Consider the following 17,721-nt stretch of genomic DNA (forward strand, 5'->3'; position numbering starts at 1 on the left):
TAATTATTAAAGGTTTATTGATGGATTTGATGTGTCTTACAGGAAATAATTTATTCCAACCTCTTTAATAGCTCAAATATTCCTTTCTGTACCTCCTCATTGCGGAAAAACAAGGTTCTGTGGCACTGCTCATTCATCTGGATGCATAGCCATTTGTTAATGAAATGCACAGGATCTTTTGCAAACTCATTCAAAACCTTTTCTCGCTCTTCACATTTCTTCAGAATCTGTCTGAGAGATTCAATCTTCCTATCAACTGCATGTATCCTCTTTGAGTACAACACTGGATGTTGATACAAATCGTCCCATTCAAATGGAATGTCGAATATATTGGTGTATCCATGTTGTACAGGAACATTCACAGTCAAGAAATCAAGGGGAAGAAGGTGCGGCACAATCATATCTGTGAGTTCAGTCAACACAAATTCGTCTACGCCTAAGATCTCTTTAAGTGATCCATCACACTTAACTAAGTCAGATCCAGTTTTCATTAATCCATTCTTGTTAACATATCTCCACAGATGTGTGATTACATTTGGCTTGGTATCTGTGTATCTCATCAGTAATTTACTCAACTTTGGCGAAAGTCTCCAGATGTCTCTTGGATTCTCAAGTTCAAAAATCAATCTTATGCTTTCTGGCTCTTTCTTCGTACTCACTTCAAATGCCTCTATGTCTTCTTTACCTTTTGCCCATTCAAAAAAATCATTTACATCCATATTTTTGCTGACATGACTTGTATCATGTTTTACATCATGCTGTATATCTTCGTTTATACCATCAGTTTCAAATTGCTCAGTATACAGCTCAGATGTGGAGCGAATGTTGTTGTTCAATACAACACAGAATCTCTTCACTACATCTGAAAATTTCATTTCTCCTCCGCTCTTATAGTCATTAATTACCCTGCTGTCCATCCGTATAAACATGCCGTTGTTCACTTCAACCTTTACATAGCATCTCAGAGTCTTTCTGCACTTTATTCTCTTGAGATATTCTGCTTCTATGCTCAACTTCCTTTGCAAGCACATCTTATCAACTTCCTTCTCAATTCTTCGTAACTTTTCATCCACGCCGTCACTCATTACAGCCAGGGCTATTCATGCAAACTTATTGCAAAACATGTGAGTTCCATACACATTGTATATGTTGTCAGTTCATCACATATGCAGCAAATGCTTGTACATCAGTATCAGCACTATATGGTCTTGCCATTGAATTGTTTTGTGTGCTTAAACCCTGAATGAATCGAAAAGAGCTCTATGAAATGTTTGGGCTCGACAATTCTACTGGCGATACTGAGATTGTAGATGAAGATGAAGCTGAATGTATTCGGTTGTCTTTTATCAATAATACATCTACAGATGTTCTTAAAAACATTATATCAAGATACAAAGCATCATACAACGATGAATGCATCAGGTTTTTCATTGATACTATTTCAATGATTGTCAATGACTCAAAAACAGTAATTATGGCAAGCAGCGTGATGTCGCTTCTTCCTCTCTTGACGAATGCATTTGAGGCAGAGTACTTCGATGCTGTGGATTGCTTCGAACGACTGGGAGAAGTAGAAGGGATTGCACAAAAGGTCTTTGTTCCAATGATATATGGACTATCATTCAGATGCTCGCAAACAGAAATAATGTCTGATGCAGGGCGGTATGTGGCTGCGCTTGGCGTGCTTATGGGACTTCCGAATGTGATTCAAGAGTTAAGAAACGAACAATACTGGGGATTGGGAGACAGTGGCTTAGTTTATGCCAAGCAAATTGGCGTTCCGATGCATTTTGGGGTTTTGAGTGAGCATGCATGTTTTTTGGATGGATTTTTCGAACCTTTTATTTACAAGAAGTGCGAATATGGAGTGCCCGTACAGGAGTATTTCGGAATGCAAACGAAGGATGTAATTGAAATGTCACGAAAGGCATACCGTGCACTTAGCGAATATTCATACAAGATGTACGACGTGATATTCACAGCAATACGTGCATCGCCAGATGTAAAACATAATTTCATGAGATACATTTCAAAGGTGGTCTATATCAGTAAGGAAAGAAGCAAGACAGTTTTTGATTGGAAAGTGAACATAAGTGATGGATTTGCATTTAATTTATGCATGCTGATGAGCAGATTTAACAAAAAGATAGTGGACGAAAAGATGATTGAGAAGATTGATCCGGAATGTGTGGAGGAGATTTCATTAACCTCGTTTCCGACATTCTGCTATTTCTCCAAAATTCATATGATGCAGGTATCGTATTTTAAGTTTGGAGAGTATGTAAAGACACTTGCATATGAGTACCGCACATTTGAAGGTGAAGGAGGAGAAAGGGTAGAGGCGTACAGAAAGGGAATAAACTCGAAGATAAGTGCATTGAACGGACTTTTGTTTGCAACTGATCTATTTGTAGACGAGAAGGATTTTGTTGAGTTTATTGCGGAATACACAGCAGAGGTTGAATATCCATGGCCAGACTTCTACTACAAGACGTTTTTGTGGATGCAGGAGATGATGTTTGAAATTGTCCGATCTGCCGATATTTCTGAATCGCTGTGGAAGGTGATGGAGGGCATCATGACCTGGAAGAGCCTTGCATTCAAGAAAGATGTGGTGAAGATTCTGAGTCACAGAAGCAGTTCGATAAAGTTCAAAATGATCAATCACATCATAGATTACTATAACTCACTGGAGAGGGATGAGACACGAATGGATGTAAGGTGTGTGATACATACAATTCTGAAGGATGGGGAAGTATTCTCAAAGATGAACATATGCAAGAGAAATGTGACTTTTATCAACTGCATGATGAAGGATTTTGAGAATAGGTTATCTGAGGGGTTGTCCTCGATCAAGGAGATAAAGGAAGATTCAAAGGCACTCGATGAACAGATTGTCGAGCTCAAAAATATAAAGGAAAAGAGTGTAGATGAGTATGAGAATGATGAACAAATTGAGGCTTTAGAGGAAAGAATACGGTCTTTAAAAAAGATGATACGTTTTCTAACAAACAAGGCAAAGGGATGTTTTATGTATGTTAATGGATGCTTTGATCTGTTTATGCACATCCTTGATGAAAGACCTGATCTGTTTTTGGTAGAAGAGATGATATTCAACTTTGTAAGGGTATTGAACTGTAACCTGAAGATAATCACTGGGCCAAAGTGCGCAGATCTTGTGATAAAGTCGCCTGAGAAGTATGGATTTGATGCAAAAAGTCTTTTGAAAAGAATGGTTATGGTTTATATAAAAACATCCTCTAATAAGTTTATAGATGCAGTTGCAAATGACAGGATGTATTTTGACATTGGATTTTTCCACACTGCACTTGAGATATGTGAGAGTAAGTATTTGATTGGAGAGGCTCAGATATGCGAGCTGCGTGATTTGGTTTGTAAACTTGAGAAGGTTGTCGTATCGTCTGACATAGTAGAACTTGTGCCTGATGAGTTTATTGATCCATTAACATTCAATCCAATAAAGAATCCAGTGAAGTTGCTGACATCAAGGATTACAGTGGACAGGTCGACATATGATATGCTGATGATGAACGGAGGTATTGATCCATTTAACAGGATGCCACTCAATGACGATATGGTGGTTGAAGATGAGGAGTTCAAGAAAAGGATGAACGAGTACAGGCGATCAAAAGATTTATGAGTCTGTGATTAGCAGATATTATGTATTGGAGTAGGATATGATTTACTATTGTATGGAGCCCCTTGTGCGATGACGAAAGGTATTTTTGTTGTTTTTGAAGGGCTGGATAGGTCTGGAAAAACAACGATGGTTAATGCATTGCATGAAAGGATGTCGAAAGATATGGTGATTAGGAAGATTGGGTTTCCCAACAGATCCACAGCACTTGGAAGGGTAATTGATGGATACCTGAGGAAACAGATCAAACTTGAGGATGAGACAATACACTTGGTATTCAGTGCAGACAGGTATGAACACAAGGAAATGATTGAACAGCTGAGAAAAGAAAACGTGGTGCTGTGTGACAGATATTCTATGAGTGGCGTGGTCTATTCAGCAGCCAAAGGGCTAGATCTCCAATGGTGTGAAATGACTGAGGAGTTGCTTCCAAAGCCCGATTTGACGGTTTTCATAGATGTGCCAACTGATGAGCTATGCAAGCGAAAGGGCTTTGGAGAGGAAGTTTATGATGACATGAAGTTTCAGAAGAAAGTTTATTCACTTTATGCATCTCTACTTAAAAAAGAAAAAAACGTTTTGATTATTGATGGAACATGTGCTGTTGAAGATAACATAGAGAAAGTAATGCATGCGATAATGGTAAATAAAAATAGCATTGCCTAAATGTTTATTAATTGTTTTTGTGGAATACATATGGTTGTGTGATTTACTCTTAATCATTGGGACTTGTAAAACAGGTGTGTTGAATTGATGTAATAAAGTATCATTCATCCTCGGATTCCTTTTCATTTGCCTTATCATCAAAAATATTTTTCACGTCTAAGTCATGAGAAATATATCTAATCATGTATGATTGTGTTTGGCCTGCATTTTTGCACGAGTCTTCAAATAAGTCTCGGATATTGAAGTGTGCTTTCTGTACCACAACACTGAATAATTGTGATCTATCTTCAATAAACGCCATCTTCACAAACAATAGATGGTACTCGCAAAGATTGTGCAGAAACTTCTTGTTTCCAAACCCTTTGAACTGAGAGGGTGTTTCTGGATAATATTTCGGATCCTGAATGTCAGTATGTATTTCATTAATGATTTTATGAGCACTCTCACGAATCTTGTCTAAGTATAGGCTTATGTATTCATTCCATCTGTTCTCAGAATCTATCACATTTACACTTGCTGCATCTATATCAATACTCCGTTCCTTCTCAAACGATTTAAGCATCAGCATGTACATGAATGACTCAAATTCAATATCTTCAGACTGCTCTTTTTTATATTCATCAATTTTATGTTTAAAAAGACTTAAAATATACTCAGTAGTTCGCTTTTCAGTCTTGGCATTTCTTCTATACTTTTTTTCACCTGCTGTATTTAGTTTTTTTATCTCTTTATCACTTATATTATTAACAACTTCATTGCTGTGTTTTAAATCACTCTTTTTGGTTGCTTCTATTTGCACGTTATCATTTTTGTCCTTCTTATCATTCTTTAGCTGCTCTCGTAATGATCTTGATTCCCATACACTTAGAACCTTTTTTGCACTGTAAGGTAACTCTCCACGATAAACAAAAAAGTCATTCAAATTACACTCAACCATCACAGCCTGTGTTTCTCCTTCAAATGGCTCTATAAATGGATCGTTATAGTCGTATTCATCTATTCTCTTTGGCCTTTTGCTTTCCTTAGTTTTCTTTTTTAGATCTATCTCTACAGATTTCATAACGTCAATCTGAATCACTATTCCGTTCTTTCCATTCATTGTAATGGGTCTTAAAATCTGCCATATTCTGAAATCCATTAGATAAGATGCAAATGCACTCATATCCACTTAAACATATCAGTATATATAAGGAGATCATCATCATCTATCAGAATTCATACATCAAAATCAAATGTGTTTTATTAATTATGAATAAGTTCTCCAAAATCACTCCCAGCCATCATATCCTTCATCATATTTTAATTATATCCCTCAATCACTGCACTTGTATCCCTTTACCTTTCTAAGCCTTAACTCTCTGAGATCCTGCTTGTTTATATGCAGCGTACCTATCTTGTCATTGAACACATTCTTCTTAATGTTCTTAAATCCCTTTCCAGGCTCGTCCAGTGCCTTCTTGTACACCTCTTCATCACAATGATGACTTCGTATCAACTGCATCTCAAATAGCGGTCCACAATCCTCCGTGCTCATATCTTTCATCACCCTAACATACTTTAACACATATCCTGTTTCAGTCCTTGCAAACACCCAACAATACTTGATATTCTCAAGACATACTTTGTTGCTCTTCATGTTCAGCATGTCCACCACAAGATTTTCAAGTCGAACATCGCCAATATTATGGACAACTACAAAATACTTCATGTGTAATTCCGGCGACACGCATTCAAAATCAGAAACACTCATGTACTTGTCAATACTAAATTCAATAATATCAATCATCTCATCATTAAAGACCCTCCCAATAACCAATCTTTTCTCCTTCGTCACAGAAAAAAATAATCCGCATCGCTTTTTTTTCATAAGTCTTTCAATCTTCTCGACACAGTCAAACGGATTCACATTCTCCTCGACATTAACTGTATCTCCCCTTATGGTCGAAATCTCCTTCTGAATTCGCTCTCCTTCATCATTGCTAACAACGGACAGCAAAGTCTTTCTTTCGTCAGATTTCTTTGGCTTCATTTCCGTGGGTAAAAATTACAGCTACATACACGCGCTTGCATCACATTTCAAATACACCTGTCGCTTATAGAATAAAATGTTTCTACATCTAGCAACTAATAAACTAAGCTAATCCTTTAGGCACTTATCGATCACCCTTGACGACCTTGCAATGAATATAAATCTAAGCGACATATTCACGACAGCAGGACGACAACACACACAGAAGGAAGACAGATACACAAAAAACACAATTGGAATACACACAAGCATCCTTGCAAGTACCAAGATATCCACGTTTCCTCGAAGCTCAAGAATAAAAAACAGGCACATTGACACATCTCCTCATCGCATCCTTGATGCGCCAGGAATGCTTGATGATTACTATCTGAACCTTCTAGACTGGAGCACTACAAATATAGTTGTGATTGGGCTTGGAGAGGCAGTGTATGGATATAGTGTTCACGACAAGAGTGTGGTTGAGATGTATTCAGGGAGCGATTATGTTTCGTCTGTGAAGACCAGCGGAAATATGCTGTGCATTGGTAATTCAGACGGATCGATGAATCTTATTGATATGTGCACCAACAAAGTCATGCAAAGCATAAAAAATCATAATGCAAGAATTTCCTCATTGAGCTGGAATGGAAATATAATTAGTAGCGGAGATAAAGCCGGAAGGCTTTGCAACATGGACATACGATCAGGACAAGTATCTGCAATAGGAGGGCATTCTCAAGAGATCTGTGGACTTGCATGGAGTGCAGACCTTAGGTATTTGGCTAGTGGAGGAAACGACAATACAATACGTATCTGGCAGCTTGGAAATAACAATTCGCAAACTCTTTCAGGGCATAAATCTGCAGTCAAGGCACTGGCATGGTGCCCATGGAGATCAGGCATCTTAACATCTGGAGGAGGAACAAAAGACATGACAATCAAATTCTGGGATGTCACAGAAAACAAACTTGAAAGAAGCATCGACACACACTCACAAGTATGCACACTCACATACCTTCCAAAATACAAGGAAATCATCTCTTCACACGGATACAGTGAAAATGACATACGGATATGGAAAGCATCAACCATGAGCCTGATCTCATCGTTTGGTAAGCATGGCTCAAGAGTCCTTCACGTTGCTCCAAGCCCTGATGGATCAGAGCTCGCTTCTGCATCTGCAGATGAAAACCTGAAGTTCTGGAAACTATTCAGTGTAGAAAAGCCAGTACCAAGAAGAGACAGTCTTCCTTTCAGATGACTATCTGTGGTCTCCAATGTGCTATTTACATCTCATGGCAGTTGTTTTCAGTCACATATGAAGTCTTTATAATATAAATTTAATCAAAATCAACCAGGTATTTTTATACACAAAACAAATGGTCCATCTCATCCTCTTCATAATATACATCACAGTCTATTAATGGCTTGTCATTTGAAATCAAGGACAGATTCTCCTCGATCATATCATCATTCTTATCATTGCTAGCCAGCTCAATAATCACCTCTATCGCCTTGCTCTTGCACATGCTCTCAACAATATTTGCTAATCTTCCCTTAATCACTCTACTGCTACTTATCATTCTCGCATATATCTCATCCGTTCTTTTGCTAAGATTATGCGGCGTATCGACAATTATGTTCCCCATGCGATACTTATCATATATTTGTGCATGTATACATTGAGGTGCTGAAAACACGCACAACCTGTGTCCAAGCACTTCATCAACACTTACTTCATCTGCATACATAAATTTAGGCATAAACGTTCTTAGTATGGATTTGTAAAGCTTGTCTTTGAATGTCACAGATAAAATCCTTCTATCAAGAACAACCAATAGCATATCACTGCATTTACTTTGTGCAAATGCTTTCCTTTGCCATTCTAAAAAATATCCTTGTAAAAGTCTCTTACGTATAGTTTCGCTCACAAACCTAATCACGCTTGCATTCACAAACTCATCAAGAATTTCCATACAAACACTTCTTATAACTTCCTTTTGTATGTGCATATCCGTTCGTTCTCCATCCAGATTGCCTATTGATCTTTCATTCTTAATAACATATTTTGTTTGTGCTTCTTCTAGCATAATTTCATGTATGTCATGTGTATTCAAATCATTATCACTGTCATTCATTGAATATTTCATTCCATTACTCACTTCTTGCACACATGTCAATCTTTCTATCCTTCTGTACACGATCTTACGCAATGCATACCTGAATATTTCATATTCAGCACATTCTAACGGCATAAAACATTCAGGATGCCTTACATGCGTCAAAAGCTTCTTAAATACCATAGAAGACTTTGAATCTTCATTCACACCTTTGCTCTCAAAATCAACTATTCCTGCTTTCACAACAATTCCATTCAATCTCATCATTTCTATCATCTCATCCTGCTCAAGCTCAAAAAAATCTCTCATCGCCTCAACACTCAGCTTCTCAACCAATACCTTCTTAAAACCATCTGCACACCTCATTCTGAGTGTTCCTGTAAACCCTTGTGCTATGCAGAATCCAAGAAAATCCAATCTTCTAATCTCCTTCAAAAACCCATAGATGTTGCCTTGTCTATACTTCACCATCACATCGCTGCACACATTCATCATTGGCCCATGTACATGCCTATTCATTACTGGAAAACACTTAGAATCCAAATTCACAAGCATGTAGTAACAACGGTATTGTTCTCTTCTCCACAAATCTTCGTCACTGACAGTATCATCTTGGTCGTAATACTTCAGAAGATCTCCCAATATTCGCTTCATCTGGCTAATATTCATGTCTCTATCAAAATGTGGATGATTATACAAGATGTACCGGAAAACAGTATATATACGTACAATCTTCTCAACCACACTTGCTACACCTGCACAGCTTCCTTTCTGAAACCTAAGATCGCTTAAAACAGCCTTGAATCTGTTGTCCACAAACTTATACATCTGTATACTTTGATTTCGCATGCTTAGTTTAATAAGGTGATCAACAACATTACACAATACATTCATAGGCCTTATATCGTCAATATGCTCTCTTCCAGATCCAGGTATTGGTTTACGATGCTTCTTCACCATAACTTCATTTTCATATGCTGATACATCATTCTTGAGTGTCCGTTCTAAACCCTCAACCTCCGGGCAAAAGGTCATGCACCTTCCATCAGATCCACTGTGATTGCGAACATTTTTCCTTGCCTCAATCAAGCCATTATATCTTGCATTCAAGTCATCCATAGCAAACAAGGGATACAGATACTTACACTCAACTATCATGTTCTATTGATATTCAACATACAATGAACTAAAATCAATTATCATGATCTACCGGCACCCAACACTCAATCAACTACAATCACTTTATTCCTCACACAAACTCCGAAAGTCCAGCTCTGCGCCACATACATCTCAAAACCTCATCACTCACGTTCACCTTGTAGCTGTCTCCTTTCCTTGTCACATACATTTTCTTAATCAAGTCGTTCAATTTCATCTTCAGTACAAATCCATTGCATAAACTTGCATCAATTTCATTTACACCGTTTAGAATGTCTACAAACCTACTCTTACGTTTCACAACAAGCATGATTATGCTTTCAAAATAATTTAATCCTCTTGAAAAAAAATCTTCGTATGCAAGTTGCTTCTTACAGGTAATTCGTCTAAGCGCGGTGATGCTCTTTAATTTATGCGCATAAACAACATATTTATATCCAACAACCGCAAGTTTCTCTTCAATAGTGGGGCGCAACACAATCTGCACAAACTCCCTGTGGCGCTTATTACTCAGCAGAATGTATCTTCCATTCTCAGGAATATCATAATCATCACTGTCAGCCAGAATAAGCACTGGAAGAGAGCAGGGCTTTAGGTTGGAACTGAACTGTCGTACATACTTAACATGTCTGTCCGCAAGCGCTTCTTCAAAAACATCGTATGATTCAAGAGTTATTATTTGTATCTTGAAGCATCGCTCATTCTGTAATATCTCAAACAAAGCATCCAAGTCCTTGAAATCTACTTTTCCATCTGAGCCAGACTTCAAATCCATGCTAAGGGCCATCATACAACACAATCACTTTCTGTCGATACCATGATTTACAAACAAACTCAATCCAAAACCCTGCTGAATGCAAAAAATACAGAGAATATTCTTGAAATGGCTTGTTGCACTCTGCATAATTCCTGTATTTATTATGGGAATACCAGTTTTCATCATTGTATATCCAATCAGCTTGTTTAACAGAAAGCTGGTCGTTCGTATATCAACATTATTCACGTACCTGACATGGTCGATCACAAGCATCCTGTTCAACATATCATGCAGAGTTGAAGGAAACAACATTTTAGACAACAAAAATTATTTTGTAATTAGCAATCATTTAGGATCAGTTGACTTCATGCTAATAAATGAGATAGCCAAGATGAATAATATGATTGCACATTCAAAATATACGATCAAGGAGGGATTGAAAGTATTTCCAGTGCTGTATCAAGGGATGGTATCCGTGGGATTTTTAGTTCTTAAGCGATGCTTCGAGAAGGATCGAAAACGAATCATTCGGTATTTTGAGTTCTTCAAGGCCAATGATATTCCAATCTGGTTTATTCTGTATCCCGAAGGCTCAAGGTTCAAGAAGCAGGCCCAAGCAATCAGCTGGGAATATTCAGACAAAAACAACGTTCCAAGGATGAATAATGTTCTTTTCCCAAGATACAAGGGATTCAAGCTCATATGTGAGCAACTCAGAGGCTCAAGAATATCAGAGATTGCAGACATCACATTTTCATATTCAGAAGGCGAGGTCCCACCACTCTGGAAATTCTTACTCTGCGACGTTACTGGACACTTCAAATACAACATAAGAATAGTTCCAATAAATCAGATCTCAGATTACGAATCATTCCTATACAAGGCCTTTGAACGAAAAGATGCATTAATAACTGAATGGAAAACATTGAAGAGCAAATAAACTATCTTGATACTTTAATCATCAATTCAATAGTAAAGCAGCCAAATGGTTGATCGATCCATAAACCCTAATGTGTTTATCATAGGTACAGGCTTGGTAAAAATATCACATCGCGCTTCATGGATTTAGATGCATCCTCAATCTTTTTTTCAAGATCCTTATCACCTATCATCACTGCTACACTTATCAACTCTCTACAGCACTCTTCAAGCCTCAATATAAGCCTTACAAACGAGCCTTCAGGCACTCCATACTTCGACACTATTTTTGAGAGCGATGACCCACAGCACCACTCATGAACGGCATCCACCAATGAAAAGTTCAAGGCTGCAAACGGAGGAATCCCAAGATCGCTCATCTCTTTAGACATCTCGAAAAAGTAATTCTCTATCATCTTTGTTTCATTATACAAGGTCTCTTCTTCTGGGCTTTCCAATGCTTCCTCATACACCATCGAAGACATCAACGATATGATCTTCTTTCCATCCATGAATTCAAACTCATTTGAAAATATCATCTCAACTACAAGCACCTCGTTAACTGTGCGGATTTCTGCAGCAGCCTTTCCCTTCAATGTAATTGTTCCATCCACAAATCCTCTCTTTGCTAAAAACTCCATGCGTTTGTTATATTCATCAATCATATGAAGACTAGAAATGTTATATCTGGTTCTTATTGCCTCTGCTTCTCTTCTATTACTCATCTTCGTGATTGCTTCTGTATAGTGCTGCTTCATCTTTTCACATCCATCATGCCTACCTTCCAGGCTAGCACAAACCTCACTAAGCCGCTTTACTTCCAACACATCTGTCACATTTGTCAATCCATAATTCCAAAATGATCTCCCATCTTTTAGAACACAAAATATTTCAGACACATTCACCTTATTTTTGTTCAAAGGCCTTCTAATGCTTATAGGATACAAAAGCATCCCTATAGAGCCAGCAGAACCATTTGGCTCATGCTTAGTAACCCCTTCACTCAGTCCATGCTCAATATTCTCTCTATATTCTTCCACTTCCTCACATCTATCCACGGTTACAGTAGTTTCATTCACACTATTTACTACACATGTAGAATTGTCTTTCAACAACAGCTTAGTCCCCTTACACAAAATAGGAGACTTGCAAATCAACTTCCAGTTCTTACTGCATATTTCTTCAATAGCGCAGAGATACTCCATCATATCGCCACACTTAACACACACTTCATCCTCTGCTTCCAATTCCCGTAGTCTATTCATGTCCTTGTCATAGTTCTTCTGGTTTCTGTGCTCTCCATAGCTTCTTCTCATCAACTCTTCAACTTTAACATTAGATCTCAATGACAATAATATCAATCCAAAGCTCAACTTGAATTGACTTGACAGGCTGAGTGGACATCCCTTGATAATCCTTCTAATCACTTCAATATTCGGTAGCTTTGGATCCGCAATCATCACAGTACCCACAGCGTCCATACCTCGCCTCCCTGCACGTCCACTCATCTGGATATATTCTCCAGACGAAAGATATCTAAAAGTTCCATTATCAATCTTACTCAGAGATAGAAATACACAGCACTTAGCAGGCATGTTCACACCCATTGCAAAAGTTTCTGTGGCCAGTAATATTTTCACCAGATTCATTGAAAACAACAGCTCAACACATTCTTTTACAAACGGAAGCAAAGATCCGTGATGGACCGCTATTCCATTCATCACCATTGATGTCATGCTTACAACCTGAGGTAGGCATCTATCTTCTGCAGAAAGACACTTGATAGCTTCGTTTAAAAATGCTCGCACATGTCCCTTGCTCTGCTCATCATTCAAGTTCAATGGTCCAAGAATCTCTGCATATTCCTCACACTTTTTTTTAGAAAAGCAGAAAAATATCGCTGGCACCAAACGCTTCTTCATGATAAAGTTTGCTACATCACATATCTTGAATCTTGCTTGTATCTTTGCCTTTTTGCTTAAAGGCATTGGTCCCTCCTTGAAATTCGATGCTCTTTTCTTCTCCGTCTCATCTTCAATTGCATAAACATTCCAATCACTATAAAGTACATGCTCCAGAGGAACTGCTCGTTTGTTTGTAGATATCACATATATAGTCCTGCTCTGTGTTCTGCCAACCCACTCACTGAATTCAAGTCCATTTGGGATCGTCGCACTCAGCATAATCAGACTTATGTGCTTTGGAAGCATAATTATGCATTCCTCCCACACTACTCCACGATCGCTGTCATTTATGTAATGCACCTCATCAAATACAACAAACTCAGTATCTCTAAGTAAATCTCCGTTCCTGTACACCATGTTCCTCAGGATCTCAGTAGTCATCACAAGGCACTTTGCAGAAGGATTCACCTGCACGTCCCCAGTTACAATCCCAACGTCCTTGTACTTCATCTTAAAGTCATGGTACTTCTGGTTGCTTAGTGCCTTGATTGGAGACGTATAAATCGTTCGTGTGCCATGAAATTGAGATAGCGAGATCGCATACTCCGCAACAAGTGTCTTTCCGGAGCTTGTGTGTGCAGACACAAACACCGACATCCCTCTGCTCAAGAAATAGAATGCCTGCTTCTGAAAAGCATCTGTTTCAAAGTTTACATTCAGAATACTTTCGTTAACATAGTTCTTGTAATCATCAGGGATCCATCCCTGATTCGTCATTACACAATGCTTCTTTTCAGTGCGCTGCACATTCGTTATTCCACTCTCTGCATTTACCTCACTTTTGTTTGTATTTTCATTGTCCATGGGCCAAATCATATAAACAATCATCTCCTATTCACTTACAATCAAACAAACATGAAAAGCCGCATAAAAGCAAGATAAACATGCATTTTGTATATTATACATAAATATTAGTAATTTATTATAAGCATGTCTTGTAATCAGTAATCCAAACACATCAATTCCACTCTCATATATTTATTTATTGTTTTAAAGGTTTTGTCTAGAATTTTCAAAGATATTTTGTGTTTATCCTCAGACGCTTTCCATTGGTATTTTCAAAGACTTTCTCTCATATATTCAAACATTTAATTTAGAATTTTCAAACATCTTATCTTGTATCTTCAAAATCTTCCATTAGTATTTCCAAACCTACTTCACTTCTTCAAAAGCTTTTTTTCATTCGAATACTCAAAATAGCATTCAGGCCCAAGCATGGATTTGATAGAACTGAACTTTCTTACAAACACATTTGCTTCCTTCTCGTCTCTATACTCAATAAACCCGTATCCCTTGTTCTTCTTGTTATCTCCGTACGGAACAACAATATCTACTGGCTTGCATCCTGCACCAGCAAGAATCGTTCTAATATCAACAATCGAGTGCTTTTTTGTAAGGCCACCAAGAAAAAGTCTCTTTTTGTTTTGCACAGGCGCTTTAACTCTTTCAATATATATAGGCTTACTGTTCATCACCACCTCATCCCTGATAACTGCTTTGTTCTTAAATATTATAATAGCCTTTCCTGTGGATATATTGTACTTGTTCTTCTTTATGCTAATCTTCTCAATCTTGCCATACTTGCTGAACTTCTCAGAAATCGTTTCCTCCGTTTCTTTATATGACAAGTTCATTAGAATGAATTTGGTGTTCATGTATTCCTCAACCAATTCACTTTTCTTTCCTGAAGGTCGTCTGTTGGTCTTCATGTCAACAAGCGCATGCTCTTTACTCGGATACTCCAATAGATATCCTCTTTCAATTACAGTTATTGCTTTGGGATTACTAAACAGCTCTTTCACTCTTTCCAATGTTCCTGCACATTCCAACTTGATTGAGCACATTTGTTCATCAAACTCCATCTTGAATATTTTCAGTCTTGCACTGTCGCTTCCATTACCTGTTCTTAATCGTTTAGTTTCATCACTATGCATTCCAATGTCTCTCTTTCTGTCATTACCGTTCTGCCGTTGGTATTTACCATCATCACACTTTCCGTGTTTTGATCCACTTACGTATGCTAGCTTGGTATCCACATTACTTGATTTTCGTATGTGTGGCTTCGATCTATCGATATATTTGTTTCTGGACTGCTTTGCACTGTTTGCCATAATCTTCGGATGGGCTAAATATCCACAGCTCTCAACAAATCAATCCAAATGTACAATACAAATAATACAAGTAACGCCAGTAATGCAATAACCATGCCCATATCCATGCTTCTATGCTGAATCTCAGTATCTGCATCCCACAGGCACAGCATAAAACACGGAAAAAATTTACCCTGTAACACGATGTCTGAGGAGTTTCTGAGCCCAAATCCGCTGGTTGAGATAAAGAATGCATACAGCAAGAAGAAAGTGTTTTCAAGACACCATTCGGATAAATACAAGAGGATAAAGCCATCGTGGAGAAGACCACACGGTATTGATAGCAAGGTCAGGCTGAGAATGAAGGGAGAGAAGGAGATGCCTGGCATTAAGTACAAGAAGCCAGATGAGGTTCGCTTTCTTCTTCCAAATGGACTCAGGAAGGTTAGGATATTTAATGTCAACGATCTTACGCCTTTGGCATCGCTGAATAGGTTCTATTGCGGAGAGATTGCACATGCTGTTGGCGCAAAGAAGAGAATTGCGATTGTCAACAAGGCAAAGGAGCTTGGAATCTGCATAATCAATGCAAATGCACGCCTTGTGTCATCATTTGAGGAATAAATATTTGCCGAATGTATTTTTGATGGATGAGACTAATACAGTAAAAGTTTTAAGTTGCCTGAATTATTATAAGAAATGCTTATCCTTTGTAAGTATGGGTTTGCTGTCTACTGAAGGAGATGAAGTTGTTTTATATATAAAAGATGCGCTTATGCGCATAGATGTGGCAACAAAAACGGTGAGACAGATTGAGATTCCATTCTCTGTATCTTTTTTGTGTGGAAAGTATCTGACTGATAGAGAGAAGAATTTTTATGCTCTAGATAATATGGAATTGAGAAAGATTGCGAAGTTGAAGCGAAATATATTCTGTCTGCAGGAGAAAGATGAAGCGGTTTATGTAGCAGATAGGTTTGGAGATGTGTATAGGATTGAAAATGGCACGTGCAGTTATTTCCTTGGAATAATTTCTTATATGACTGGAATGACAATACACAACCAGAACATTCTACTGAGTGACAAATACGGTAGGATACGTGTTAGTGAACTTGATGGAAAAATAATGAAGTATGTATTTTTACATGAGCCGATAGAATCGTTGATATGTATCGATCATAGTGTGATATCAGTTAGTAAATGCCGTGTTGTGCTGCTTAATGAAACTTATGCTGTGAAGGACGAGTTTGTATTTTCAAAAGAGCAGAGCATTGTAAAGTGTTTATGCAAGGGAAATGATGAGCTTGTAGTTATTACAAATGATTCATATCATGTGTTTAGAATAAGTAATAGAATTGATCATATTTTTAGTGCAGATGAAACAATTGTTGATGCAACCTGTGTTGGGTCTGTACTTTACAAGATTCAAAATCTCAAAGTGATTGATACAGATGGAAATGTGGTTTATGAATGAAATCATGATATTAGTAGTGATGATGAAACTGGATAATAAAGCACTTATCTTAGGGCTACCTGATCATGTGATTGCTATGGATAGTAGAAGTAATCGATGTGTTGCCAGGAATGGCTTATTCAATGAATTTGAAGTGAGTTTCATAAAATACGTTGTGTATTGTAAAGCCCTTTATGAAATCGGACATCGATTTACCTAATGATAGAGCATGTGAATCTGAAGAATGCAATATGTCATCTCATAGTCATGATGAAGAGTCAAACGATGAATTGTCTGATGAACAGATTGATTACGAAGTAATTGACTATAATACATGTATGGATGAACAGGTAGCGATGGTTATGGCCCAAGCAAAAGTGTTTGGAGCATTTATGAGTCTTTTTAAATGTTTTTTCTGTCCGAAGGCATTGGTCAGCGGTGATTTGGTTTTATCATTCGGTGTGTTTATTCCGTTATCAAGCATAAATATGACATTCAATGAAAGATTTGGGAAGGAAATAAACTTACTGATTACCAAGGCAAATAATAAGGTTTCAGTGGATGATGTTTATGTGTTTTGTATTGAACGAGCAGGAGACATTCCACTGGAGATGATTTTGGACATGTACAGAACCTTGAAGTATGCCGATCAGAAGCATATTGTTTTCATTTCAAGGGTTGTGCAATGCAAAGTAGCCGATGCAAGAGAGGCAGCAAAGGAATTTAGAGAATATAAACAAACTGATTTGAATCTAATGCCAGTTAGAGGAGAGGAAGTGTTGCTGCTATCTTCTTATATCTGTAAGTCTGATTTGAGAATTGATCGAAGTGTATTTAGATTGTTTTTATTAAGCAGCAAGATGTTTGGATCGTTTGTGAGTCGTTTTGGGAAGGAAGTAGAAAGAGGAAGAGATTAAATCGTTTATGGA

At 37.7% G+C, this 17,721-nt stretch overlaps 14 protein-coding genes across 14 annotated transcripts; 7 read left to right on the plus strand and 7 right to left on the minus strand.

Annotated features, from left to right (window-relative positions):
• Positions 1–50: 50 nt before the first annotated feature.
• On the minus strand, positions 51–1,085 carry M896_041660 (SWIB domain-containing protein; the record flags this gene model as incomplete). Its single annotated transcript, XM_014708524.1, has 1 exon — positions 51–1,085. One exon carries the CDS (start codon positions 1,083–1,085, stop codon positions 51–53), a length of 1,035 nt encoding a protein of 344 aa, XP_014564010.1.
• A 158-nt stretch (positions 1,086–1,243) lies between these two features.
• M896_041670 (ubiquitin fusion degradation protein 2) lies at positions 1,244–3,661 on the plus strand (the record flags this gene model as incomplete). The annotated part of the gene is made up of 1 exon (XM_014708525.1): positions 1,244–3,661. One exon carries the CDS (start codon positions 1,244–1,246, stop codon positions 3,659–3,661), a length of 2,418 nt encoding a protein of 805 aa, XP_014564011.1.
• A 69-nt stretch (positions 3,662–3,730) lies between these two features.
• On the plus strand, positions 3,731–4,324 carry M896_041680 (thymidylate kinase; the record flags this gene model as incomplete). The annotated part of the gene is made up of 1 exon (XM_014708526.1): positions 3,731–4,324. One exon carries the CDS (start codon positions 3,731–3,733, stop codon positions 4,322–4,324), a length of 594 nt encoding a protein of 197 aa, XP_014564012.1.
• Positions 4,325–4,424: 100 nt separating this feature from the next.
• M896_041690 (uncharacterized protein) lies at positions 4,425–5,423 on the minus strand (the record flags this gene model as incomplete). Its single annotated transcript, XM_014708527.1, has 1 exon — positions 4,425–5,423. One exon carries the CDS (start codon positions 5,421–5,423, stop codon positions 4,425–4,427), a length of 999 nt encoding a protein of 332 aa, XP_014564013.1.
• Positions 5,424–5,636: 213 nt separating this feature from the next.
• M896_041700 (uncharacterized protein) lies at positions 5,637–6,353 on the minus strand (the record flags this gene model as incomplete). The annotated part of the gene is made up of 1 exon (XM_014708528.1): positions 5,637–6,353. The coding sequence occupies one exon, from the start codon at positions 6,351–6,353 to the stop codon at positions 5,637–5,639; it is 717 nt and encodes a 238-aa protein (XP_014564014.1).
• A 151-nt stretch (positions 6,354–6,504) lies between these two features.
• On the plus strand, positions 6,505–7,593 carry M896_041710 (WD40 domain-containing protein; the record flags this gene model as incomplete). Its single annotated transcript, XM_014708529.1, has 1 exon — positions 6,505–7,593. The coding sequence occupies one exon, from the start codon at positions 6,505–6,507 to the stop codon at positions 7,591–7,593; it is 1,089 nt and encodes a 362-aa protein (XP_014564015.1).
• A 103-nt stretch (positions 7,594–7,696) lies between these two features.
• On the minus strand, positions 7,697–9,571 carry M896_041720 (nuclear protein export factor; the record flags this gene model as incomplete). Its single annotated transcript, XM_014708530.1, has 1 exon — positions 7,697–9,571. One exon carries the CDS (start codon positions 9,569–9,571, stop codon positions 7,697–7,699), a length of 1,875 nt encoding a protein of 624 aa, XP_014564016.1.
• Positions 9,572–9,701: 130 nt separating this feature from the next.
• M896_041730 (uncharacterized protein) lies at positions 9,702–10,385 on the minus strand (the record flags this gene model as incomplete). Its single annotated transcript, XM_014708531.1, has 1 exon — positions 9,702–10,385. The coding sequence occupies one exon, from the start codon at positions 10,383–10,385 to the stop codon at positions 9,702–9,704; it is 684 nt and encodes a 227-aa protein (XP_014564017.1).
• Positions 10,386–10,464: 79 nt separating this feature from the next.
• Positions 10,465–11,307, plus strand: M896_041740 (lysophospholipid acyltransferase; the record flags this gene model as incomplete). Its single annotated transcript, XM_014708532.1, has 1 exon — positions 10,465–11,307. The coding sequence occupies one exon, from the start codon at positions 10,465–10,467 to the stop codon at positions 11,305–11,307; it is 843 nt and encodes a 280-aa protein (XP_014564018.1).
• Positions 11,308–11,386: 79 nt separating this feature from the next.
• M896_041750 (superfamily II RNA helicase) lies at positions 11,387–14,053 on the minus strand (the record flags this gene model as incomplete). The annotated part of the gene is made up of 1 exon (XM_014708533.1): positions 11,387–14,053. The coding sequence occupies one exon, from the start codon at positions 14,051–14,053 to the stop codon at positions 11,387–11,389; it is 2,667 nt and encodes an 888-aa protein (XP_014564019.1).
• A 353-nt stretch (positions 14,054–14,406) lies between these two features.
• Positions 14,407–15,360, minus strand: M896_041760 (putative RNA-binding protein; the record flags this gene model as incomplete). The annotated part of the gene is made up of 1 exon (XM_014708534.1): positions 14,407–15,360. One exon carries the CDS (start codon positions 15,358–15,360, stop codon positions 14,407–14,409), a length of 954 nt encoding a protein of 317 aa, XP_014564020.1.
• Positions 15,361–15,543: 183 nt separating this feature from the next.
• On the plus strand, positions 15,544–15,963 carry M896_041770 (ribosomal protein L32; the record flags this gene model as incomplete). Its single annotated transcript, XM_014708535.1, has 1 exon — positions 15,544–15,963. The coding sequence occupies one exon, from the start codon at positions 15,544–15,546 to the stop codon at positions 15,961–15,963; it is 420 nt and encodes a 139-aa protein (XP_014564021.1).
• Positions 15,964–16,057: 94 nt separating this feature from the next.
• M896_041780 (uncharacterized protein) lies at positions 16,058–16,813 on the plus strand (the record flags this gene model as incomplete). Its single annotated transcript, XM_014708536.1, has 1 exon — positions 16,058–16,813. One exon carries the CDS (start codon positions 16,058–16,060, stop codon positions 16,811–16,813), a length of 756 nt encoding a protein of 251 aa, XP_014564022.1.
• A 173-nt stretch (positions 16,814–16,986) lies between these two features.
• On the plus strand, positions 16,987–17,709 carry M896_041790 (uncharacterized protein; the record flags this gene model as incomplete). The annotated part of the gene is made up of 1 exon (XM_014708537.1): positions 16,987–17,709. One exon carries the CDS (start codon positions 16,987–16,989, stop codon positions 17,707–17,709), a length of 723 nt encoding a protein of 240 aa, XP_014564023.1.
• Between the last annotated feature and the right edge of the window lie 12 nt (positions 17,710–17,721).

The sequence above is a fragment of the Ordospora colligata genome (assembly GCF_000803265.1).
Source record: "Ordospora colligata OC4 chromosome Unknown contig_04, whole genome shotgun sequence".
NCBI classification, from domain to species: domain Eukaryota; kingdom Fungi; phylum Microsporidia; family Ordosporidae; genus Ordospora; species Ordospora colligata.